Source organism: Osmerus eperlanus, chromosome 19 (assembly GCF_963692335.1).
Source record: "Osmerus eperlanus chromosome 19, fOsmEpe2.1, whole genome shotgun sequence".
NCBI lineage: Eukaryota > Metazoa > Chordata > Actinopteri > Osmeriformes > Osmeridae > Osmerus > Osmerus eperlanus.
In genome coordinates this window covers 7,411,471-7,435,615 of record NC_085036.1, presented here as the reverse complement: position 1 = coordinate 7,435,615, position 24,145 = coordinate 7,411,471, and the positions used below count along the sequence as shown (strand labels likewise).

At 44.9% G+C, this 24,145-nt stretch overlaps 2 protein-coding genes across 4 annotated transcripts in view; one reads left to right on the top strand and one right to left on the bottom strand.

Annotated features, from left to right (window-relative positions):
* Nucleotides 1-12,630, bottom strand: part of jakmip2 (janus kinase and microtubule interacting protein 2) — a 19,708-nt gene extending 7,078 nt beyond the window's left edge. For 2 of the 3 annotated variants that reach the window (XM_062485119.1, XM_062485120.1), the window contains exons 1-12: nucleotides 12,505-12,630; nucleotides 6,912-7,159; nucleotides 6,165-6,419; nucleotides 5,743-5,985; nucleotides 4,483-4,692; nucleotides 2,782-2,880; nucleotides 2,394-2,540; nucleotides 1,560-1,700; nucleotides 1,092-1,148; nucleotides 839-961; nucleotides 541-669; nucleotides 345-428 (exon numbers count right to left, since the gene is read on the bottom strand). In XM_062485119.1, coding sequence (XP_062341103.1) covers nucleotides 345-428; nucleotides 541-669; nucleotides 839-961; nucleotides 1,092-1,148; nucleotides 1,560-1,700; nucleotides 2,394-2,540; nucleotides 2,782-2,880; nucleotides 4,483-4,692; nucleotides 5,743-5,985; nucleotides 6,165-6,419; nucleotides 6,912-7,040 — 1,617 coding nt within the window. In that variant the 5' untranslated portion in view covers nucleotides 7,041-7,159; nucleotides 12,505-12,630. The remainder of the gene's footprint in view (nucleotides 1-344; nucleotides 429-540; nucleotides 670-838; nucleotides 962-1,091; nucleotides 1,149-1,559; nucleotides 1,701-2,393; nucleotides 2,541-2,781; nucleotides 2,881-4,482; nucleotides 4,693-5,742; nucleotides 5,986-6,164; nucleotides 6,420-6,911; nucleotides 7,160-12,504) is intronic. The other variant, XM_062485121.1, reaches the window with a different exon arrangement.
* Nucleotides 2,317-24,145, top strand: LOC134040034 (sodium- and chloride-dependent GABA transporter 2-like). The gene is made up of 17 exons (XM_062486259.1): nucleotides 2,317-2,503; nucleotides 2,758-2,847; nucleotides 3,180-3,285; nucleotides 18,940-19,203; nucleotides 19,355-19,489; nucleotides 19,713-19,853; nucleotides 20,117-20,207; nucleotides 20,323-20,455; nucleotides 20,657-20,791; nucleotides 21,079-21,182; nucleotides 21,295-21,419; nucleotides 22,189-22,301; nucleotides 22,411-22,548; nucleotides 22,765-22,867; nucleotides 22,967-23,067; nucleotides 23,462-23,632; nucleotides 23,948-24,145. Exons 4-17 carry the CDS (start codon nucleotides 19,023-19,025, stop codon nucleotides 24,143-24,145), a joined length of 1,869 nt encoding a protein of 622 aa, XP_062342243.1. The 5' UTR covers nucleotides 2,317-2,503; nucleotides 2,758-2,847; nucleotides 3,180-3,285; nucleotides 18,940-19,022.

Below are 24,145 nucleotides of genomic sequence, written 5' to 3'. Positions count from 1 at the left end.
CGTTTCATCTCGTCAAGCTTAATCACCATTTGATCAGTGATGCCAGACTCTGGAGCTCTAATGACTTTTCACAGTCTGCTTTTGCCCAATAGGCTTCATGAAATATACTAGTAAAGGATCATTAACACACATTGGGACAGGGTCGGGTCAGTATTGAAACCGCGTTGGGTCAGTGTTGTGTTAGCGTTGAAACAATGTTGGGTTCGTTTTGGGGGTGTTGAGAGAGTGTTGGGTTAGGGTTGGGAGGGTATCGAGAGAGTGTTGGGTTAGGGTTTGGAGAGTATCGAGAGAGTGTCGGGTTAGGGTTGGGAGAGTACTGTGTCAGTTGGAGAGCAGATCCATACCTGTCCTCTGAGCGTGAGCTCCTTCTCCAGGTCCTCGATCTTGGCCTTGTACCTGAGAACGTCTGCATGTAGCTGCTCCTGAGCCTGAAACACACCAGCACATCCCCAGCATGAGGTGGAGCACCCCAGCAGCAACACCAACAGCTGCACCCTGTAAGGTTCCAGGAAGTATAGCGTGCTCTCCGAGCCAGGTTACCTTGGCCTCCATCTCAGCGTCCAGCACCCCTCCCTTCTGCTCCTGAAGCAGGGCGTACGCCCGCTGCAACGCCTGGTACTCCCTGGTCAACTGGCGGAAACGCAACTCCGACTCCTCATTGGCCAGCCCCTGGAACACATGGTACACAAGGGCTCGGCCATGGGAGGCAAACACTCATTGGCAGCTTGGTGAACTGGAACAATCAATCGAATGGAATCCGAGGGGGGGGGGGATCCAGAGAGATAGATGGACCCCAGACAGCAGGAGTTAGGGTTAGAGTAGGAGTGTGGACACTCACAACGTCCAGGTCTTCGTCAGGCGTGGCCGGGGTGCGGTCCATGCGGAAGGAGGCCACAGAGGACGATTCGGAGTCCATGGACTCCTCATCGTATCCGTAGAATGTGTCCACGACTATGTGTCTCTGTGGAACACGCCCCCGACCACCACAACCGTGAGCTGTCAATCTCCGTGCAGGACACACGACTGACAGAACGTCATGTTTATCAGGGATTCATTGGTCGGTAAAACATTTTTTTTCTAAAATACTTTACCTTGATTGGCCGAGAGCTTCGTTTATGTCTCTTCTTCCGTAGGAGTTTTTCTCTATCCTGCAACATAGTATTGAATGAACATTCATCACACTACTAGAACAAAGGAACTATTCATTACTAGTAAACACTAAACACGAATCATGGGAAAAACACCAGGCCATAGCTGTCAGAGATCTAATCAGGGAGATCCTCTCTAGTGATCGGATGGTTTAACTCTGCTCCGATCAAGCATTGGTGTCATTGAATAATGGTCATGAAAGCATGGATGATATGCCCTGCTCTGGAACAATGATCTCTGTATATATGTACCGTTACAATTTCAATCCATTCAGATCTATTTTCTGTATATTTTATACCGCATGTATCTTTTCTGCTAATATTGTCCCCAAATGCATACTCAAACACAAGCAATGAAATATGACTGATAGAAAAGATGACCGGTACGGTAAACGTGAAGAGCTGACTCACTCTGGTCAGTTCGTCGATCATATTCTGCTGTTCCAGGACCTGCATCTTGAGGAATTCTATCTCCTGGTCGTCGTGAGCCTGGTCCAGGTCGTTGAGGGACTTGAGTTTCTTCAGTGGCGGATGAGAGACAATTTTCTCCTTCTAGGCACACAGACACACACACAGGAATGCCCTTAGAGTCAGTGTCTTCAAGACAACCCCCTGCTGTAATGCTAGACTTACAGCACATTGTAGATGGTGACTCCATGATAAATGTATTAGAATTAGATAACTGCCACCAGACAGCATGGTTGAAGGTTATATATAGGTCCCCATGTATCTGATAAAAGAACATGATTGACAGGTCATCATACAGCTCCTTCATGGCAACTCTAAGTAGGGATAACACGACATACTATACTGAGATGATTCTACACAACTGTCACGATAACTGACTCATCCTAACTGAGTTCATGAACCAGAGTCAAAATCAATTATATACAAGCTTGCCTTCAGGCATTAGATAGGCCTACAAATGGGGTCACCAGACCACCATGTTGTAGATGAGTGGTCTTCAACTCTGGTCCACAGAGCCTACTGTCCTGCATGTTCTAGATCAGTGGTTCTTAACCCTGTCCTCAGGGAACCCCTGTCCTGCATGTTTTAGATGTTTCCCTGCTCCAACACACCTGATTCAAATGAAAGAGTCGTTATCAAGCTCAGCGGAAGCCTGATAACGACCCATCATTTGAATCAGGTGCGTTAGAGCAGGAAAACATCTTAATCATACAGGACAGTGGGCCCCTTGGACCAGGGTTGAAGACTACTGTTGGAGAGGACTGTGGTTCTCCTCACCATCTCCAGGTTCTCCTTGGCCAGGACCTTGAGCTTGTCTTCCAGGCGCTGGAGGGTCTGTGTGAGATCATCGTTCCTCTTGCTCATGAGCCGGTTCTTTTCCAGCAGGGGTTTGCATTGTTTCTCCGACTCCCGTACACGCTTCAGCTATGAGCAGGGGGCCACAGGGAGGAAAGGCGGGAGCATCACGTTGTGGGTTGCCTACAACTAAGTTCTGTAAACCTCACTGTAGTAATTATTGTGTGCAGGTATTAGTATGTAAGCTACTGTTGCTAAGGTTACCCAGGTTATGTGCTTGTACTGTAAAAAAAAAAGCCTATAATGCTGTGTGTGTGCGTGTGCGTGTGTGTGTGTGTCTCCATAGATGGAAGCTCAGAGCAGGTCTTACCAGCTCGTTCCTCTCGTCCACCAGCAGGGAGTTGCGGTCCTCCAGTTTGCGGATGGTGGAGTTCAGGTCAGCCATGCGTCTCTGGTTCCTTCGCATGTCCTGAAACAATCACATTAGCTAAGTTTCAGGCAAAACTGCATTATGAAAGTGAGCAGAATGCAACCTTGCCTAACATGTTGTGTCAAGCCGAAAATAACTTAATTCCTGCTGTGATTAATGTACTGTCGGTAACATGTAAAGTGGAATGAAGAAATAAACTGAGACCCAAAGAATTGACCAACAATCGAAATGGACATGGGCCCCTATCTCAGAAATGCAAATCACGAGGAATAAACCATAACTAATTTAATTATTAACAGACAATTTCTCACGACTGTGGATTGGATTTTTTTTCCCAGAGCATCCCACTATTTAAACCTCCATGAAAAGTTGACAGAGAAACAGGACTTGGACAGCGAGCAGCATCAACAGTGTTGCCTGCCTTAGTGGTGGTCAGAATATCAGGTTCACCTTATTTTTTCACTCATAAAACCGCTGGCAGACAAAATAAAACAAATCTTATCATAAATGCAATGACTTAAAAGCTACGTATTTTAATCTACAGTAATACAAATCTGAGTTGGAGTGTTTATAACTAGGTTTATAAAGGATATTTGAAGAGAAGTTAACTAGTTACTAATAATAGTTACTATAAAGTAACTATCTTCTCCTACGTAACTTTCTTCAAGGCTTCAAATATAACAGATATTAGACTTGACACAAGTCTACAATACTGTATTTAAGAAAGTTTAACACCACAAATGTGTATAGCACATGTGGTTGGTGGGCAAAGCAGTTCTCACTTGACAGTTTGTTATAAAACAGTTTTGACCAAAATGTTAGTTTGTGTTCCATGAGGTACAGAACACAGGTATATGTCTCCTCTTATGACTGATAAATGATCTTCTAACGGAAGGTAGGTAGGTTAGTGTGACATAATCACAGAGGGAAAGAATATAAATCATTTTCCCATCAAGGACAATGTTTACTTAACTTAAGTGTATAGTTAACTTGTTGTTCTAGTAACTAACAATAATTACACAGCTATTATTGAGGTTGTTCACATTTGTGAGGTCATTAGAAAGTCCAGGATGTCCTCATAATTGGACAACATAAATATAAACGCAGTGAGGAACAATGGAGACTGCTTAGTTTTCGAAACCATAAGGGTGACCTTTATCCTGAGTCAGGATGAAGCCAAACTATTGATTACTTGATCTTAGTTAGGACTTTGTGACCGACATATACTGATTGAATTGACAAATGTTATAACTATCCTGTATAAAAGGTGTCTGTCTTGGGTCTAGTATCACTCTATCCTGAGGCACGTCGACTAGTGAGCTGCCTTTTGACAGACGGATCACAAAGATCGTTGTTAAAGTACTTACCATTGGTGTTATGCAATATTTGGTTGGAGATACAGTCACACAGTTACTGCAAAAATGTCCACCACATTCCTTGTCAGAGGTGAAGGAGCTTTTTTTTTATCTAGCAACAATAATGTCCAAAAACTCGTACAGGGTCAGTCTATCCTTCCCCCCCACATTAGAATATATCTCCATCCCTCCATTTCTCCCCCCATTCTCAGTTTCTTCACCCCTCCCTGTTTGCTTCCTTGATCTATTCCTCCTTGCCTCTCCACCACTTTTTCCGGATCCTTACCGGGCTGCCACAGTGCTCGGCCCCATCCCCTGCCCGCCCAGGGATCTCCCTCTTGGGGCTTCCCAGGCCACACTCGGCCTCCTTCACCAGGAAGAGCTGCTCGTCCAGGGCGTCCTTCTGCAGTTGCAGCCTCTGCATGAAGCATGTGGCCGACTCCAGCTCCTTCTCCAGGGAGAAGATGGTGCGCTCTTTAGACTTGATCTCATCCACCTGTGGAGTGGAGAAGCGCCGAATGAAAATGTTACAATGGAGAAAAGTCATGCAAGCCGGCCAGTCTGACAGATAGCCAGCTAGCTAGCCAGCCAGCCTGACAGCTAGCCAGCCAGCCTGACAGCAAGCCAGCCAGCCTGACAGTAAGCCAGCCAGCCTGACAGCAAGCCAGCAAGCCAGCATGGCAGCCAAACACACATGGCACAAACATGCATGCTTAGACACTCTTTGATAAATACATTGAGGGAGTCAGTGAGACAGAACAGAAGACATGTAATCAGTATGGTCGTGAGTATGTAACACCCTTTATAAAGCTCAACAACTAATTCATTGATGGTCACACGCGCCATGCTAATGTAAGGAGGAATCAATGCTATAATTTCTCTGTTGAACAGACAGGCTATCACAACCATGTTATGGAGACATACATGTGATTCATTCTAATGGCTTTTTCTGAAGAACATGGCACCATGATAAGCATCGATAGTATTTGACACATGTATGCCTGGTACAGCGAAGAGGTAAATCTTGGTTCAAATGTCTTCGCACCTCACACAGACACACTGGTTTCCATGGTAAAATATGCACAGGGATTTTTCTGTCTGTGTGTTCCTCCCACAGCTCCTCAGTGTCAATATAAACCGAACACGTCTACATGCACAGGCGTGGGTTTAGACCGTAGGGGGACATGTACCATGGTGAAGAAACCACTCAAACATCCTCACCAATTATTGTCGCCAGAGCAGGGGGTAGCGTCGGCATGCTACTCACATACAGACCCCGCAAACACACAGACATGCATACCAGCGCTCCTTCGTGAGCTACCGGCCGGTTGCCTGGAAAGGGGGGGTCAGATGGCTGAGCGGTTAGGGAATCGGGCCACCAATCAGAAGGTTGCCGGTTCCATTCCGGCCGTGAATGACGTTGTGTCCTTGGGCAAGGCACTTCACCTTACTTGCCTCGGGGGAATGTCCCTGTACTTACTGTAAGTGGCTCTGGATAAGAGCGTCTGCTAAATGACAAAATGTAGAGCGTGAGACGCGTGCGTACCAGTCTGCGGATGTCCCTCTCCGAGTCCCACTTGATCTTGGAGATCTGCTCCTGGTGCTGCTGGTGCTCGGAGCGCAGGTCCCCGGCCTTCATCTTGTCGGCCTGGATCATGGTGCTGAGCGCCTCGTCCGTCTGCTTCTTGGTGGACTTGAGCTCGGCGATCTCCTGCAGCAGCTTGACGCGCTCCTGGTCGAAGAAGCGCCGCGCGTCCTCCTTGGCCTCGAGGGTCAGCGCCGTGCGCACCTTGGTCACGGGGCAGACAAGGAGGGGGGGGGGAGATGAGAGGTTTAGGATGGCGTTTGGTGGGCGCTAAACTTGTTTTCTGAGAGACTTTTCTTAAGTTCGGTCCTACTCGGGAGGTTGTCAAAGGCCTTTCGACCCCTGACCCCCCGACCCCTCTCCAGGCGAGCCCTCCGCCGTACCTTCTCCCCACTTCCGTCCCGTATGGCGCTGATGGCCGCCTTCAGACGCTGGTTCTCGGCGTCCCTGATCTTGGCGGTGCGGGCCAGCTCCTGCTCGTGCTGCCTCACCAGGTTCTCCCTCAGCGCCTGCAGGTCTTTCTGCTTCTCCTCGTGCCACTTGGCCCGCTGCTCCGTCAGCGCGGCCGTGTGCCGGTGCTGCTCCTGCTCCCGGATGCGCTTGGCCTCCTGGACCTTCTCCCGCTCCAGTCTGCTCACCTGGGGACACACACACACACAGGTTAAAGGCTACAACCCAACTGCATCGGTGGTCACCATTTCACTTAACCCTGTATCACCGGCCGTGTCGTTATTGAAACCTGTGGTTATTTCATATAGTTGCGCTGTTTTTTCCCCCCCAGCCTCGTGACGGTAAAGCGAGGGCAATGTAAACGGTTTAGGCAGTACTAGAACACAGTCATTGGATGACGGTGACCAGTTAGCACTGTTTTAATGTGGATGGATGGGAATGGAAGTTTATAGGTCCTCATGTTACTGTCAGACGAGGTAAATGTGAAAGTACATCCTGCTTCACTTCATTACATATTGGTAAAGCTTTACGCGCACAGAACGGCGCAAAAGTCGAGGATGGGTGTTCAAACGATTTCATCAACACATGCACAGACTGTTCACAGTTCTGAGGGTTTTGCAGCTGCTTATGTTACATATGAGCCCTGCAGCAAAGACCTACAGTTTACCCCAGGCGCTTACCTTGCATTTCTCCTGATGTAGTTCTATTTGAATGTCAGTTAGTTTGGACCTGAGATCTTCGTTGGCTGCCTGCAGGGCAGAGATGAGGGCTTCAGGCTTGTCGCCCTTGGTTCGCCCTTTCTTAGCCATTGGGTTGAATGCTACTGCCCTTCCTCCGATGCTCTCATTGAGACTTCACAGAAATGTGCTGAGGCCCTTCCGAGGTTTCCAGCTCTTCCTCTTCCTCATTCTCTTAATAAACACAAGATCTGGAGGATAGGAGAGACAGAGAGAGAAAAACATCTTTAGACATGGTATCTTAGAACACGGTTAGGGTCAGTGACTGCCCGGAAAAGGGGTCAGTCTCCATTGAGAGTGTGAAAGCAGTGTTCTTGCCAGAGGTTGACAGCTCAGAGTCTGAGTTGCAGAAAGACCAGGTGTTAAAGTATGGTTTTACAGGTGTTATCACAGTCACAGCTTGTCACAGTCCTATTTCGGTGAAATATTGAAACGTAGAACCAAAAAGGCATATTTCTTTCTCATTTACTGTTCAAATTAAACATGTCTTTAAACAAATACACCATACACACTTCCAACATTTACGTTGGTTTGTCCGTTTAGGCGATACATATATGTATTTCATTTCAGCAAATGAAAGCTAATGTCTCAGTTACAGGATAAGAAAAGTGTGGATTCCTACAGTAACACAGTGGAAATATAAATAACTGCCGTAGTAGTAGCAGCAGCAGCAGCAAAAGTCACATGTATGGGTTACTGAGCAGAACGCCACAGTAGACACTTGTGACATGTGACACACTGCCTTGACATGATTGGCTTGGACAAAGCAGTGTGGGGAAGGTGCCCGAGGGGTTCCAGTGACTGAATGGCCCAGCGTCGCTCGGCAACATGCCGGTACGCTGCAGCAATTCTACTGCCCGCTTGGAGCCAACTGGAGAAGGAACCTACTTCCTGTCTCTCTAAGGATGTAATGATGCGGCTTCACAGGACAGCACAGAAACAGACTGGAACATTCCAAGAGTTCGCACTGTTAGTGGGCTTGAAAAGCACTGGCTGTTCTATGACTGGGAAGGAGGCGTCGATCCATCCATATGCTCATGACCGGGAGACGTCATGATGATTAAAGAGATGGCACTCTAAATTGCACTGTTCTTCAGAGTGGGTATGTGTTTGAGGGAGACGGGCAGAGACATAGAAAGTAGAGAGGGGGGAAGAGCGATAAAGAGAGAGGGTGATGGAAAGGGAGGGAGGGAGGGAGGGAGGGAGGGAGAGGCCTTTGAAGTATGGTCAGTCAGCTATGGACTACTCAGTCTCCCTGTCCAAGGTCCTGAGGTTGCCTCTTTCAAAGCTTGATTATGTGGTAAACAGCAAGGCTTGACAAAGGTAGCTCTGAGTCTAACAAATCAGTTATCCTATGGATTATTAAGGCTAGACTATACATACTGTACATTTGTTCTAATGATTACATTTGGCTTTGAGAGTGCATTTCAGACTACTCGTATGCGATCCTTATTAAGAGTAGATCACGTGGCTGACATCAATGCTTCTTCAAGGGCATCCCTCCATTAACGGCCAACGAGAAATTCAGTTAAATGGAAAAGGACAGATTCAGTGTGTGCAGCTCTCAGGAGGGTCGTTTAAGCTTGTGACCTGCTTAGCCATTTTGCATGGCGAACTTGAAACAGAGACCAGAGAGGATACATAACCTTATCGACTGTCTATTTAGCACCCTACCAGTCGCCCCCCACACGCTAACAAACCTTCCTAATTCATCTCGACACCCTTCCTAAACCCAAATTAACCCATGCAGTGGGCAGGGATGATGTATGGCAGAGTTGGCGAAGAAAATCTCCTTAAAGGGAAGGAAGGAGAAATGGTCCAATCCACTCAAAGGACACTCGGATCACAGTAGCACACCAACCAGGGATTGCTATGAGAAGAGTTTATCTTCAGTCCCAGAAGACACCTAGATACATACAGAACTGTTCGGCTGGTTTGCTTTTTTTGGTCCTACATGGACTCTGAGATATTGTTTTCCCTTCTGGCCTTTGATGTCTTCACAGGGCGGTCTAAACAGCTACTTCAGCTTGACTTGCAATTTACTGTAAGAGCTATAGAGGGGCTATAGAAGTTACCCACTCACACACACAGTGTTTCTACCCCGGAGACCCCAGGGTCTTAATATTTAAACAAGGGAAGTTATGGTACCAGAGCATTCACCTCGGTTTAAAGAGGTAGTCCATCCAGTGCCCATCCAGTACCCAGACTTAATATTTAAACAGGGGACGTTTTGGTACTAGAATCTCTGTTTAACAGGAAACTGCATCCAGTAACCATGCCTATAAGGACATTTTCACAGCCTACATGCAGCATACAGGAATCACGAATAGGCACAGCCGTGGCCAACCATAAATATCCCTGAGTGGCCCGCTCTACGACGAGCCTATATCATTATGCTTGCCTTTCTTTCAGTGTACAGTTTACCCACATGCATTTGAGTGCCTAGCACTGATTAGTGACTAGTGATTTGAAGAAGCTAACCCAAGTGACTTAAATATAGTTATGTTGAACTGTGCAAAGTTGTACCACCAACACCAACAGCTAATTAATTATCAGGCCTAAGCACTGTTTTTGATCTGGTTGGTCACGGAAGAATAAAAGGGTCAATATATCCGGGAGCCTAAGCAAGTCTGATCAATAGTTACTTCTTCAGCTAGAACATTTTTTGTTTTGCCACACTTATTTACCTAAGGTTGTTTGGAGGTGAATCCAATTTGTGCAAATTGCCCGCAGTGTTCCCCAACTTATGATGCTATTATGATATGAAATAGGAACTGGCATAGAGTAGGAGTATAATTCATAAATGGGAGGAATTTTTCTATCATTTTGTACCTGTACTCAACAAGTAGATTTAGGCCTACCCTTCTTGACCTTCTACTAGCACTACAATCAGGTCTACTCGAAAAGGCCACGTCCTTGAAACATCATACACAATTACACATGACTTGTAAACCTTGCACGTGGTGACATGAGACATGGGCAGCTAATGTTAGCCACTAGCCAGACAGAGGCAGACACACATCTGGACCCTGCTGTCCACACGACGCTAATGCTGTATTAACTCAGAAACCAGCCTTGCTGCAGAGGGGCGGGCTGGACACAACGGAGGCGGGGCTAAATGCAGTTAGGTGTCCACCCACCCAGCAGAAGTCACCTGACTATCGTTATTGACATTCCTTATCTGGTGGTGGTGGTGGTGAAGTCCCTCTCTCTCTCTCTCTCCCTCTGTCTGTCTCTCTCACTGTGTCTCATCTAGTTCCTTTTATGTAAGCTCAATCGGATGAGGAATCTGTCTGGTGTCCGGTACACAGGACTTGTGGGCATCCTGACTTGATGTTAATGTGCACCAGTGCATAATCAAGTTTTTCTTTCATTTTATAAGCCCATCATTACTGCAAGCGAAGGCATTAGCTTTATTGGTTTATGATATTTCTGAATAGCAAGCAGGCCCACTGTAACTTAGTCCTCGAAGACCGAGCAGCTTCCATGCATGTGACGTGGTTTTCAAAACCTCCAGCACATACAGTAATTAGGGGTCGGAGAACAACAGGAAGGAGGGGCTACTGAGTGAGTACTACTCACTGTTGTGTACTTCTTCTCTCTGTCTCTTTGTGGCGACTGAGCAGCAAGGATTTGGGAACTGACATTGTTGGCTAAGAGGCTTGTCTCAGTGGCCGGTATAGCCCACTGACCATCTCTGATGGACTGCTATGGTGCGCTGCACACGAGCCCTCTACCACACGGCCTGCTGGCACCATGACCCAGTTTGGTTTCCACTGAGACATCACATTTGCGTGTTGCTGCAACCTTCCCCAGACGATGTTAAGTCGGCCATATACAACAGCCGTAAATAAGGATTTTCTGTGCCAGCCTCTTACACTACTGTGACAGTACTGTAGAGTTACATTCTGTTAAGAACAAGTACAGAAGGAAACAGGAGATTGAGGAGTTCTGTATTCCAACCACATGCAAGACACTGGGATGAATGAGTACCTCATTACTATACAAATATTGCCTCAAGATTCAAAAAATGACACACAGTATAACTTATGACAATTTCTCCCGCATACAAACACGGCATAATCTACTTTCTGGTTTTATTTTTGAGCAGGATTATCTTTTTCTCCAATACATATTTTTTTCTGGTGTGAGAATGTAATGCATGCCTAATGCCACAGCTAGACATGTCAGATAGTATTTTTCTGTGTGCTCCATATTACTCCAGCCAGGTTATATCTATGACAAATGTATCTTTTTCTGAAACATTTCTAATGAAGGTCAGTTTGGTGCCAGCTATGCCCCCGCCAACTAAATCTGCTATGACATGACGTCCATCTAGTGTGATTATTTGTGTTGTCTGGCGGTAGCTGTTGGATTGCAGCTGTTATAAGAGAATATTAATCTAAATCCATCAGACTAAGGTCAAAAGAAAGCTCTAATATCAGTTTAAAGGGACATATTTATGGTTTCTAACTATAGCTGTAATAACACAGGCTAAGTAGAAATGAGTTTTGGTTGCTCGATCGGACATTTAAATGCTCACTTTAGTATGACTGAGACACTTAAAGTCTTCACTTAGAATTCGCATTTGCATTTTTCATATAGCCAAGACTTTCAAGCTGTCTGTTTGTCTTATTGATTGCACAGAGAATGAAACATATGGAAGCTAATGCAGAGAAACTAAAGGCTCCAAATGAATCCAATCTATCGAAGTTTCTTCCCCTGTTGATAGCCCTAACATAGCTTTTTGGCCCTAACATAGCTTGTTCCAGGTCTACAGTTGGCCTAAGGATGATTGACACAGTCATCAAATTTTTCTAATGCTCAAAATATTTCTGACGCCTGTGAAGACTAAAAAAGCAATGTTAGGGATATATGTTACACTACATGGGCTATGACTACATCTAATAAATGTCAGGTTGAAATTGGCCTATCTTTATCGTTGACTATAAACCGAGGCTGTAAGTCAGGAAACAAAATGCAGTGAATAGGACAATAACTGTATGAGCGCTCTATAGGACCGGTGCGACCAGCTTTACCTCCGGCATGTTGGCTATCAACAAATGCGCTTGGACATCATGTGTCTGAAAATCGGTTGCAAAACCGAGAAGATGGGTGTTAGAATAAAGCATTTGATCGTTGAACGTTTAAAATGGCTCTCGCAGAAAGATGCCTTGGCTACCCACAGCAATTTCCGCGTCATCTTTGAGGGTTACAGTATGCTGTGCGTCCTCAATGCGCAGGCCATTGGTACTTTCGACCGAAAACTACACGGCCATTGAGCACATACAATTCACCATTATCTCAATGACTACATGAAAACTACTCATCCGACTCAAGTATTTATTAGTCGCTTGAGCTCAAAAGAAGACGATCCGTTGCCTTGCCTAAAGAATGATTAACCTGCCAGCGCAGTGGGTTTGCCATTCCTTATTCATTCAAGGCCAAAGCATAGGCTATTTGTTAGGCTACATTTGTAACATCTGAAATTGCAATCCATCGATGAGTGTACAAGATGAGGAAAAATATTCCTTACCGTATAATTAATATGCACGATGTATTATAGCCTAAAACCGTATCCATGGCCTGGGATATTTTTTTTCAGCGACGGCTCAGCATCAGCAGCCGTACAATGAAGAGCTAGTGACGATGCTGTGAGACCCCGCCCTCCTTCTCGTGTGAAGAGAATGAGATCAGCTCACTGAATCTCTCGCCATCACCTTTGGCGCTGGGGCCCTGATAAGTGTTCTTCAACCGGTTGTGAGGTCCCGTTGCAAACTTGTTGCTGTAACTTATCAAGCTGTAGCACACATTGCAGGGTACAGATTTTTTCGCACATCTAGCAACGATTTAAATTCAGCACATCTAGGTCATTAAAACGGTATCTCTGCTATCTTCAGAATAAAAAAATGCATTGCTTGAAACTATTACTTACTGTGATAGCCATGTTTGCAGTTTGTAGAAGGCAACAGCTGCTTTGTTACATGGTTACGTTTTCTAAACAGTTGTGTTAGATGGGCTACTGTATAACATTTGATCTCACCTTAAACATTTGATCTCACATCACTTGAACTGGATAAAGATAGTAGCCCCGTAGGATTCTGAAATCAAGTACGCCTAATTAAATTAACACATTGGTATTACTAAATCATAGATTTACAAGGCATTGGTTAAAATTCAAATCCAACAGGAACAGATTACGAACAACCCATGTTGGTTATTATTTTTTACATTCCCCCTTTACTATAACTTTCAGAGCTATCCTGGCTTTTTTAAGTATTGGCCAAAAGCCCCTTTTGTTATGCATTATTCTTTTATATCTATTATATTACAGCTACTGTAGTTTTGTATGTACGCGAAAGCTACGCATGCTGCATTGTTCACATACTCCACTGTGTAGTCTACTTTATGTCTACATTATTCAAATGCGTTTTACAATTGGCAAATCAGAATGCAAAGTTAATGCAAACAAATTAAATGAAAGCTTAATAAATTGCGCACAGCTGGTGGTGAGACCGAGAACGACAGAGAGACCGAGATTGACCGAGAGTGAGAGAGACCTTAGATGGCAATTCACGGTGGAAGCGAAACAGCGCCTCCAGTCTATTGCATTAACATTTACTTGTTGTCACCACGCGTCAAGAAAAAACAGAAGACACGCAGATGTAGGCTGTCTTGAGGTATTATTGTATGTATGTAGTCTAATGACATGTGTATTTAGATGTAGATATAAATAGGAACCCAATGGATAGGAATCCGTAAGATGGTTGTTGTGTATAGGGGGAGTCAGATGACGGTGACACAGGAGCGGTAGTGAGAGGCTGGAGGGAGGCAAATGTTCCAGGCTTACAATAAAGTCACGTTTGAAGATAACAGTTGACTCACGCTTGTTATTTAAGAATAACACTACATGTCTGGTGTTAGGTAGCCTATAATTTAACGTTTTGTTACAAATATCAGCTACCGTATCCAATTCGGACAGTTTTCTTATTCTGCTGCTATGCCTAAACTTAGACTACACTTTCGCGACTGGTAAGCGTCTCAAAGAATGCTGTGGACAGCTGGTGGCGTACCAGGAGCATGGCGAAGGTCGCCATAATGCGTCCTTCCAACTTTGGTTCGCTGTAGTGGACCCGCAGCATAACTCTTGGCAGCAACCGTGTGGATCCTGTGAAACAAGTTTCCTGATGAAGAGGAAGCATGCCAGGATTAGAACGTAATGGATATTACAAATGGATGTGGCATTTAATGAAGGTGAATTAAAAGTAAACAATGTTCAGTTTCAAAGAAATCAAGACCGAGGCTGAAATCGACTGGTCAGTGGGTTATCACACTGAAAGCAGCTATTTAGATTCAAACTTTGAAAAATCTCTGGACTCAAGTAAATTGACTTTTAATTTAAAGTCTAAATTAGTTTCAGACTGTTTGAAAAACAGTTGTTATATACAACTTAAAAGGCTTCCCCTTGGTAAGCAATTAGCTAGAGAAGTTAACATAACTACATTTAAAACTGATCCATCTGAATGCTTTGATGACTTCTTGAAGGACTTTATAAATCAAACTGTTGAGGAACCGCGACAGCTGAATAAGACAGGGGCTGAGGTCTTAGTCTTAACAGACTGTGAAGTTGGAAATGGAGCACGGGTTTGTCACACTTTAACATACAAACTCATTAAGTTCTCAAATGAAGAAAATACAGGAACCCCTAACAGTCTCCCCCAAACATCGAAACCAAGTGAAAGCTGTGAAAAGGAAGGGGGTGACATTGTTTCAAAGTCCCAAAAGAACCCCATACAAATCCAAGATGGACACAGAGAAAAGGAGCACTTTTGCCATATCTGTGGTAGAGGCTATTTCCATAAGAATCACCTTAATGTGCACCTGAAAACGCACAGACCAGAGAGGCCCTACTGCTGCCAATATTGTGGCGCAGCTTTCCATCATAATGACAGACTACAAGCACACCTGAGAATTCACAGCACAAAGACTGACGCCAAACCCTACATTTGTGACAAGTGTGGATACAGTTTCAACTCTTCATGGAAATTGTCAAAACACCAGCAGCGCCACTCAGGACAGCGACCTTATCGCTGTGACCAGTGTGGGAAATGGTATATTAGCAGAGGTGAGCTAAAATGGCACCAGAAGATCCACACAGGAGAAAAGCCCTTCACCTGCGCTGAGTGTGGCACCAGCTTCCAGCGCTCCGGCACACTAAGGAAACACATGCGAATCCACACAGGAGAGAGACCCTACTTCTGCTCTTTCTGTGGGAAAACCTTTCCTTATGCACACTGTCTTAACCTGCATATGAAACTGCATAAACAGTAGTCTTTTGATAAAAATGTCACTAGCATTATTTATATATGTATTTGGCGGCGTATTGCTTATCATGGTTAGTATGTGATTATCTGACTACTGAGTAACAGTAACATTTGGATGTTGTGGCGTTGGGTAGTACCTCACACTGTAGTGTGTCTTTGTTCATTAAAAATAACCCTATATTTATTTGTTTTGAAAGTGGCAATGTCTTCAGGCTCTGAGGTATGGTATTTCCTTGAGCCCATGGATACATTCTAAGAGGTTTAATAATTTGTGTCATGTACTGGAAGTTGCTTTGTGGATGGCCTGATGATTAAAGGCTCCAGTTATCACTTTCGACGTGCACAATGGTTGTGTTGGGATGGAAAAAGTTCTTTGCGTGACCGTTTCTGTTCAACTGTATGACTTCCTCTTCCTGTTCAACCGACGTGTCAGCTTTCCACTGTGTATCTGTTCTCTGTCCCACTGTAGAAAAGGAAGGGTCACTTGAGCCCTCTCACTTAGACTGCTTATCACTCTGTTTGGGATGGCTCCTTCTTGCTGCAAGAATCAAAGACCCAAGACAAACTTTTCTGACCCCTAGCCTTTATTTGATGATGGTGTGATAGATACAGAAGATTCCACAACAGTGTGCATTCTGGAATACATCATTGATAAAACATTCACAAATGTGAATGAAATATTGGCAGATGAGGAGAATTGTGCCTCGGTTTCGCTCATTTAATCCGATCGACCTCATAATCCGTTTCCATATAAATTTAGTTGAAACGTAGGCCTATATTTACTTATAGGATGATGTCAGTCAGTGGCCGGAAAGATGCACGACAATTAAGAGTTGACTTTGTTTATGAGAGTGACGTCGGATCATGAAACCAGTCAGGATAGAGTGGTCTGATGAGTGAAGCACATGGGTTACAAATGGCCTTATATACAATGAATAGACAAGTACAAATATAGTTTCCACAGAACGTGTCCTTACAAGGCACAGCATGTGGTCAGCAAGTTTGTACACTTGAAAGACGACATGTGACAACATTGTAACTCATAGAAGCCTGTTCCTACATATTTTCTCCCCACTGTCTCCAGTACGTCTGGACATATGAGGCCCATATCTATATGTGAACTGGGAAGGCGCCTCACCACATGACCTCTTGACCTCAGTTCAGTCAAGACAATCACGTGTTAGATTTGAGCATATATTGATACCAAGACATGGAAATAGGTTTGACTTTGGCAGAGTGGATGATCAAAGGGAAGCGCTCCCTGCCTCCTCGATGCGACACATACATACATGACATATGAAGTAGGGAGCAATAGAGATATCATCCCCCTGATGGATAGAACATACAGACAGCATGGGGGAGAAGGGGATGGTGGAGGGCGGCAGCAGCACCGATCATACAACAACCGGGGTGAGTGTGCGCGTATCCTCACGGCCTTTCAATGCCGTCTTATCGGACGTGGCCCAATGGGCTTGTGCTGCTCACACAGGTGTGGTAATGAGCGGATGACGCGCGCTGCCCGATTGCCATGCCTGAACTAGCGTCGCTCATACGGAGACAAGTCTCTCTTATACAAAAACTCTGCGTATCATCTACGACTGTATGGATTCAAATATACATTAAACAAAACAAACAATTGTTGCGTTCTAATTTGGGTGGAGAAGAACACAAGGTTAAATGCCAGACCAAGTTCTTTGTAGTTTAATAAGATAAGCCTTATAAGGAATAATGCAACTCAAACAATGGATACAATACACAATGGTGTATCAATCTAGATCGGCGATACCAGTCACTGTTACCAGTCTCACTTTGTACAGCAGAGAGGACAAAGGCCCTTGTGAGAACATTCTTGTCAGAAGTCTTAGAGAGAGTTCTGCCTGGGCTCCGCAGGGCACACAGGTCTTGTACCCCTCCGGAGAGGGAGGTGTCTGTCAGGTGATTGGCCACCAGACGATAGGGAGGGGATGTCCTCATCCTATTAGGTTTCAGAAGGAGTTTGTGGTCAGTCAAAAGGTCTGAGGATGGCCCAGGGGGACAGACCTAAACGTGTGATGATATCCCAGGGGGGCAGACCCAAAGGCCTAATGATGATGACCAGGTGCAAAAGGATACATTCTTCTCCGAGCAAAGGGATACCTTCCACCGTCAAACGGTTCTGTCTCCTCCTCCAGACCCACAGAGTGGCTTGGAGGAGGAGAGTGGCGGCCTTGACCTCCACATTCTCTGCCGCAAATCATATCACCACGTGCACCCCTGTCAGTACGCTGACTTATTGCATTCCTCTTCTCACGAAAAGATACATTCTCTTGAGAATGTATCTTTGAATGCCCTAGAATGCCCCCCCCCTGGGGCATCCTCAGACCTTTTGACTCTTGAGAATGTATCAGTAAAACATAGAACACATGAAATAGCAGCATGGATTACTTTCCTCAACACAATCCCCTTAGTGAAGTTTCGCTAGCAACAGCAGCAGTGACTGACCTCAGTGACAGGTGGGGAAAGGTGCACAAAGGGGGCTACCTATCTTGCTTCCAACTTTTGTTTTCACAACCCAGTCATTTGGAGCAGATAAACATCTAAATACCTGCAGGGCTACTGTCGACCCAGGGACCAGGATAAATGACCAGGATTGAGAGAGGCTGACACAGAGGGAGCATAAGAGAAGCTGACGAAGTTGAATGCGCTTTTCCTTACTTACAACATGGATAGCCGGTCACATGAGCGCCAAGTCTTCTGACCAGGAATGTTGTTACTGTCAAGTATCGCTTCCAGTAAACTTGTTATATTAGCCAGTTTTCCAAAAATACATTTCAAGCTTATTTACGTTTTTGGAGGCATATTTTCAGCAAAAAAATATCATGTGAAGGGAAAAACTTAAGTCACATAGGTTAGGACCATTTTTCAGAGGATTGCCCAATTTCGTTTTCAACTATGTGAAGCTGCCACATAGACTATCACCATCCCCTCTTGCAGGGTATGAGAAGAATCTCAGGGAAATATGACTGATACCATATATATATATATGAGAAGAGAACACTGTTTCATTATACACTTCACTCTTATTATTTTAAAGTGTAAATAAGCAGCAACAAATTTAAACTTTTTAATCTATCTAATCTTCATAAATAATAAGTATGCATACTTATTTAAATGACGGAAATAGTACTTGTTAATCTATATTACTTGTATATATAAATATAATAATACTTGAAGTAAAAAAAAAACGCACCCATCTGCAACGGACGCAAGCACACCTCACAATTTCCCCAGAAATGAGTAGGTCCTCTCTAGTTATGTTTATTGATATGCCCCAACCCACCAAAGAAAATTCCTCGTACTTGTAAACTATGGCAATAAACCGGTTTCTGATTGCTTTAAGCATGGATCGTGGAAGAATGCCAACTAAAGAAAACAAACATTATTTTAGTCTATATACTGCTTTCTTCTCAAAAGGATATTCGTAAAGACTGTTCCAAATCATAAGACAGTCTGGTGAGAAAAGATTGAACATACAAGAGTCACGGTGGAGATACACGAAATAAAAACAACGTTTTAGGACTCCCCCTCTAAAAACACACATTAACCCCACGTCATCGAAATGTGGTGCCTCCGATACTAATTTCTTTAGCTTCCCTCGTTCTTAACAGGTCTCCGAGACCGCCAAAGTTTCAAAGCTCAATATACTTTCACATCGAAGGAGACTTGCGCACCTGACAGATCATCAGTCATTATGACCTGCAGCGGCGTGAACTTGAAGCAATTACCTGATGGATCAATCAAGCAACGCAAAGAGCTGGAGGAACGGGGTAACTGGGGAAGTAAAACAGAGTTTATTTTAACGGTAATGGGAGCAATCATCGGACCTGGGAACGTGTGGAGGTTTCCATACTTGTGTTACAAAAACGGCGGGGGTGAGTGTGAAAAGTAGTTTGTCAACATTACGCGCACGCGATAATTTGACTAACATGCAATTGAGAAAAAACGATAGTGACGCAGTCAAAGGAAAGTCATGTCGACTTAACGATGGCTGGACCCATTTGCAAATGTCATCTTGCTTTACAGGTGTATTCTTTATTCCATATCTCTTGTTTTTGGTGACCTGCGGAATACCTCTGTTCTTTTTGGAGACTGCGCTGGGCCAGTACACCAGCCAGGGAGGAATCACGTGTTGGAGGCAGATATGTCCGCTATTCGAGGGTAACTAACTAATAAAACTATTTTTTTTTATAATTTATTTTGTAGTATTTGGTCATTACTTTAGTCAGAGCTACTTAAACGACAGTGATCTTATCATTTGGTGATGCGTGAAAGAGAATGGAACGTTGGTATTGTTAGTAAGGATATGCAAGTGTACCTGGACTTCAGGTACAGAACTACTGAGCATTCAAGAACATGTGTTCACGATCTCTGTTCTCCTCAGGTATGGGCTACGCCAGTCATCTGATCATAGCGTTCAGCGCCACTTCTTACGTTGTCATCATGGCATGGGCTTTTTTCTACCTGTTCTCCTCCTTCAGTTTTGAGCTGCCATGGGCTAGCTGTGGAAACAGCTGGAACACAGGCAAGACACCCGAGATTTGGAATTGGCAATAGGAGTTGGGTTGTTTTGTTGAGCGACTTTATCCTGTCAGCCATACAACAGTTAAATTATGTCATATCAGAGGCATTTTGGCTCTGTTGGGTCTAAATGTAAATGACAAAAGGTTAGCAAAATCAGATGTACAAAATAAACTTGTTGTTCAGGTCACTCAGGTTTGGCGATTCTAGTCAAGTAGATCAGTTGATGTGTCTGTTTTGAAATTGTGGCAAATGAACTTGTCTCAGAGTCATGCATGGACTTCAGCAAAATGGATCCCAGCAGCAACGTGAGTGTGTCCCGGCTGAATGCAACACTGCCTGTGATGGAGTTTTGGCAGTAAGTAACCAGCCCACTTAAAGTAGTGAACCAAACAGGATCTCCGCACCCTAACTAAACTCTCGTTTACGCCCTTCCCGTGTCTCTCCACAAATCCGTCGGTACTTCTGCACAGGCGCAGAGTCCTAAAGATCTCGAGTGGCATGGAAGAGGTGGGCAGCATCAGATGGGAGTTGGCCCTCTGCCTTCTCCTCACCTGGGTCATCTGCTATTTCTGTGTCTGGAAAGGAATCAAGTCCACTGGAAAGGTAAGAAATTGTTCCCATGCAGAAAACGATGTGCAACTGTACAAGTGCAAATGAATGATATTCCTGCTTGAAGGGTCATGTCTAAGTCTCAGTCCATCAGATGTCTGTCCATCCAGTAGGCTCATCTAGTCTTGTAGCGCCCAGAAGCCGGGGAACCAGGTCCAGTTCCAGTAGATGACGCCTGGTTTCTCTTCCCCGCAGGCTGCTTACTTCACAGCCACCTTCCCGTACGTCATGCTGCTCGTTCTGCTGGTGCGCGGAGTCACTCTGCCGGGAGCCATCAACGGGATCGTCTACTATCTCTATCCCGACTTTGCACGTCTCTCTGACCCTCAGGTAGGCCCGGGGGCACATCTCAATCACCGGTCCTACCGGAAAAATGGAAAATGGAGGATACGGCTTTGGTTTGAGCTAATCAGTCACTGTGGTGGTTGTAGTGTCCATGGAAGGATATTAACGGCACAGGCGTTAGAGTAGAACATAAAATGAAACCTAGATTTTTTTCAATCGTTTATCAGTGGAAATGTTGGCAGTCAAAGTAATGTCACATGCTCACAATTTATGTTATGGACAGTAGGTGGTTGTGTACCTCTCCATGGTGCAAACAGTGTTTGGTGTTTCAGGTGTGGATGGACGCAGGCACACAGATTTTTTACTCCTATGCCATCAGTCTGGGTTTTCTCACCTCTCTGGGCAGCTACAACCACTACAACAACGACTGCTACAAGTGAGTCCACAGTCCAAAAGAAACCGTGTGGGCACTCCAGTGAGGGTCTAAAAGATAAGTGGTGAAAGACGCAATCAAAAGTCTGACTAAAGTCACTATTTTGTTCTTCCAGAGATTGTTTTTACTTGTGCCTGCTGAACAGTGGCACCAGTATCATCTCTGGATTTGCCATTTTCTCTGTGCTGGGCTTCATGACTTATGAGCAGGGAGTGGAAATCGCTGAGGTGGCCGAGTCGGGTGAGTTTCAGCAACCACCCTACAAACATTTGTAATTTTTTTTTTTGTACCACCAGTTTTATTTATTTAATTATCAGTAATTGCCCAGTCGTTGACTTGAGCTTTGAAGACCTGTCTGTTACTGTGGTTTTCGAAAATGGAACTGAATTGACCTTGACATGCAGGTTTTTGCCAACACTGTGAAACTTGTTAACCCTTGTGCTGCCTTCGGGTCACATGACCCAAAGGTTCATAACGAACCATCGTTGTGTTTACCCAATATAAAAATAATTTTATTTTAACCTTTACGATGTGGGGGGTCTGAGACAACCCAACGGTTAAAAGAAAATGCTTCACTTTGTTTTTGTATGCTGTAAATTTGTCGCAATACGACAGTGGGTCACAATGACTGATGGGTCAGAATGACCCGAAGATAACAAGGGTTAAACTGTGCGTTTAACATGTGCGTTAGATTAGATGGGTACAAAACTCCAACTAGTGGGACATGTTCTTACAATGATATCACTGTGTTGTAGTGAGCATGTGCAGACCCCTCCCTTTCTGCTGTCTGACGCCACATGCTGATTGTGTGGCGTAAATATGGCACATTCAACCCCTATCGGGGTTGAAAAAAAGTGTTGTGTCTAATGATCTCAGGAACGGAACAGTCAAATCATCTAGACATTCCACATGGCAGACAGAGATTTTATTTATGCCTTCAGTCTATCTCTATTTCCCCAAAACTGTCAAATTGTAAGTTACTGTACTCGACGTGTGTGTGTGTACACAGGTCCTGGGCTAGCATTTATCGTGTATCCCCGTGCTGTGGCCATGATGCCCGTGCCCCAGATATGGTCTGTTTGTTTCTTCATCATGATCATTCTTCTGGGTTTGGACAGCCAGGTATCTATCGCTCAGCTCTGCATCCCCGGGGCTTAGTAAACACAGTACACAGTTCCGGAAAACACCCCCATCCCAGTGCTAAGCGTTTCCAACCCCTCTCTCGGTCTAGTTTGTGGGTCTGGAGTGTCTGATGACGTCGGTGGTGGACCTGTTCCCCGGCACGCTGCGGCGGGGCTTCAGGAGGGAGCTGCTGCTGCTGCTGATCTGCTCCGTGTGCTGCGTCCTGGGCCTCAGCCTGGTCACGGAGGTAGGGAACCACACACACACCCTCCCTCTGAACCAGCTAGATCTTAATCTGATATCACACCATACTGTCCCGGGGAGTATTTGATCCATGTGATTTCAAAGGCAGACTTTGACCCACTGCTGGCTGTTTGAATGCTGTAGGGCGGTTTTGCTCGGGTAGATGGGAGACTACAGAATGTCTTGTAAGTAACCTGTTTTGGTTTGTCGTTGACCTCAGGGGGGCATGTACCTGCTTCAGTTGGTGGATCATCACGTGTGCAGTGGGCCCACACTGCTCCTGCTCTCCATCTGCCAGTCTGTCAGCATCGCCTGGGTCTACGGTCAGCGACTCTAGGAAAGCGTAAATAGAATGATGAAATAATGGACTTTAAAATACTGGATATGAACTGGGTCCTACTTCCATTGATGTTGTACTGCAGGAGCTGACCGTTTCTACGGCAACATCAGCGACATGATTGGCTACAAACCCTTGCCTTTGATGAAGTACTGTTGGCTGTACATCACTCCTACAGTGTGTGTTGTAAGTATCCATTCATTGTCATTTCTGTTCATCTTTTTGATCCCTGACTAATGTCCACAATAACAGGCTCATTCACCCTTTGAACATGGTCACACACCAGTTATCCCAATGGGCTAGGTACATTTTCCCTCAGTCCTGTATGTCTTTAGATAAAATTGCCTGCTAAATTTATTCATTATCACATCCATAAGGGCCTGTAGAGACTTGCATTGCCCACAGTGCATACTGTAAACATTTGCCCTTTTTCCTCGCTTGATTCAAAACTTCCCATTCCCAGCTCTACAAAGTTATACAACCAGAGAAACGGCAGATAGTCTAGATTTCGATGTTTACTTGAACAGTCAAGTTGATCTATGTGTACAATGACTTATCTGTTTTCACTTGCACGACACAGGGCACCTTCATATTCTCCATAGTCAAACATTCCCCACTCAAGTTCAGCAACACGTACGTCTACCCTGTGTGGGCCAACATTATCGGCTGGTTCCTGGCCACCATCTCACTCTCCCTCATCCCCCTATGGATGGTCTACAAGATGGCCAAAGGCAAAGGGACTCTTCGGCAGGTAAGCAGCAACTTTTGACAAGATGGCATTGTCTGGAGTCAACTGGCTGTGGTGACTTGTCACGGGGTGTCCCAGCTGGAAGTCCATAGTACATTTTTACGTCTGCTCCTCAGACGAACTCTAGTAAGATTTACAACTTAAGCAACGTCAGAGGGTTTTACACATGAACTTCACCTAAACCCTCAAGGCAGACAAGGACTGGACAATAGCCACTCAGTGCTCTTGATAATTGGTGTATATACATACCACATGTATACATTCTATAATGTACATATCGTCACTGGTTGTCAAAATAATAAACTAATTTCTTTTCAGCGTTTCCTGCTCCTCTGTCGCCCCGTGAACGACCTGTCGTTCAACCAAACGCGCAAACCTGACTTACCTCTGTTGGGGGCTAACAGTTTGAGCACCCCTACTGAGCTGACGTCCCCCTGTCCACATCAGGGGGACACAGACTTCAGGGAAGAGGAATCCATCTTTGACTCTGAAGCGATCAACACCGTACATCCCTGA

Coding starts and splice junctions, on each gene's coding strand:
- LOC134040034 (XM_062486259.1), top strand. CDS start 19,023: ATGACCTGCAGCGGCGTGAACTTGAAGCAATTACCTGATGGATCAATC. Junction 19,490..19,712: donor GATATGTCCGCTATTCGAGG/GTAACTAACTAA, acceptor TGTTCTCCTCAG/GTATGGGCTACGCCAGTCAT. Junction 21,420..22,188: donor CGCTGAGGTGGCCGAGTCGG/GTGAGTTTCAGC, acceptor GTGTGTACACAG/GTCCTGGGCTAGCATTTATC.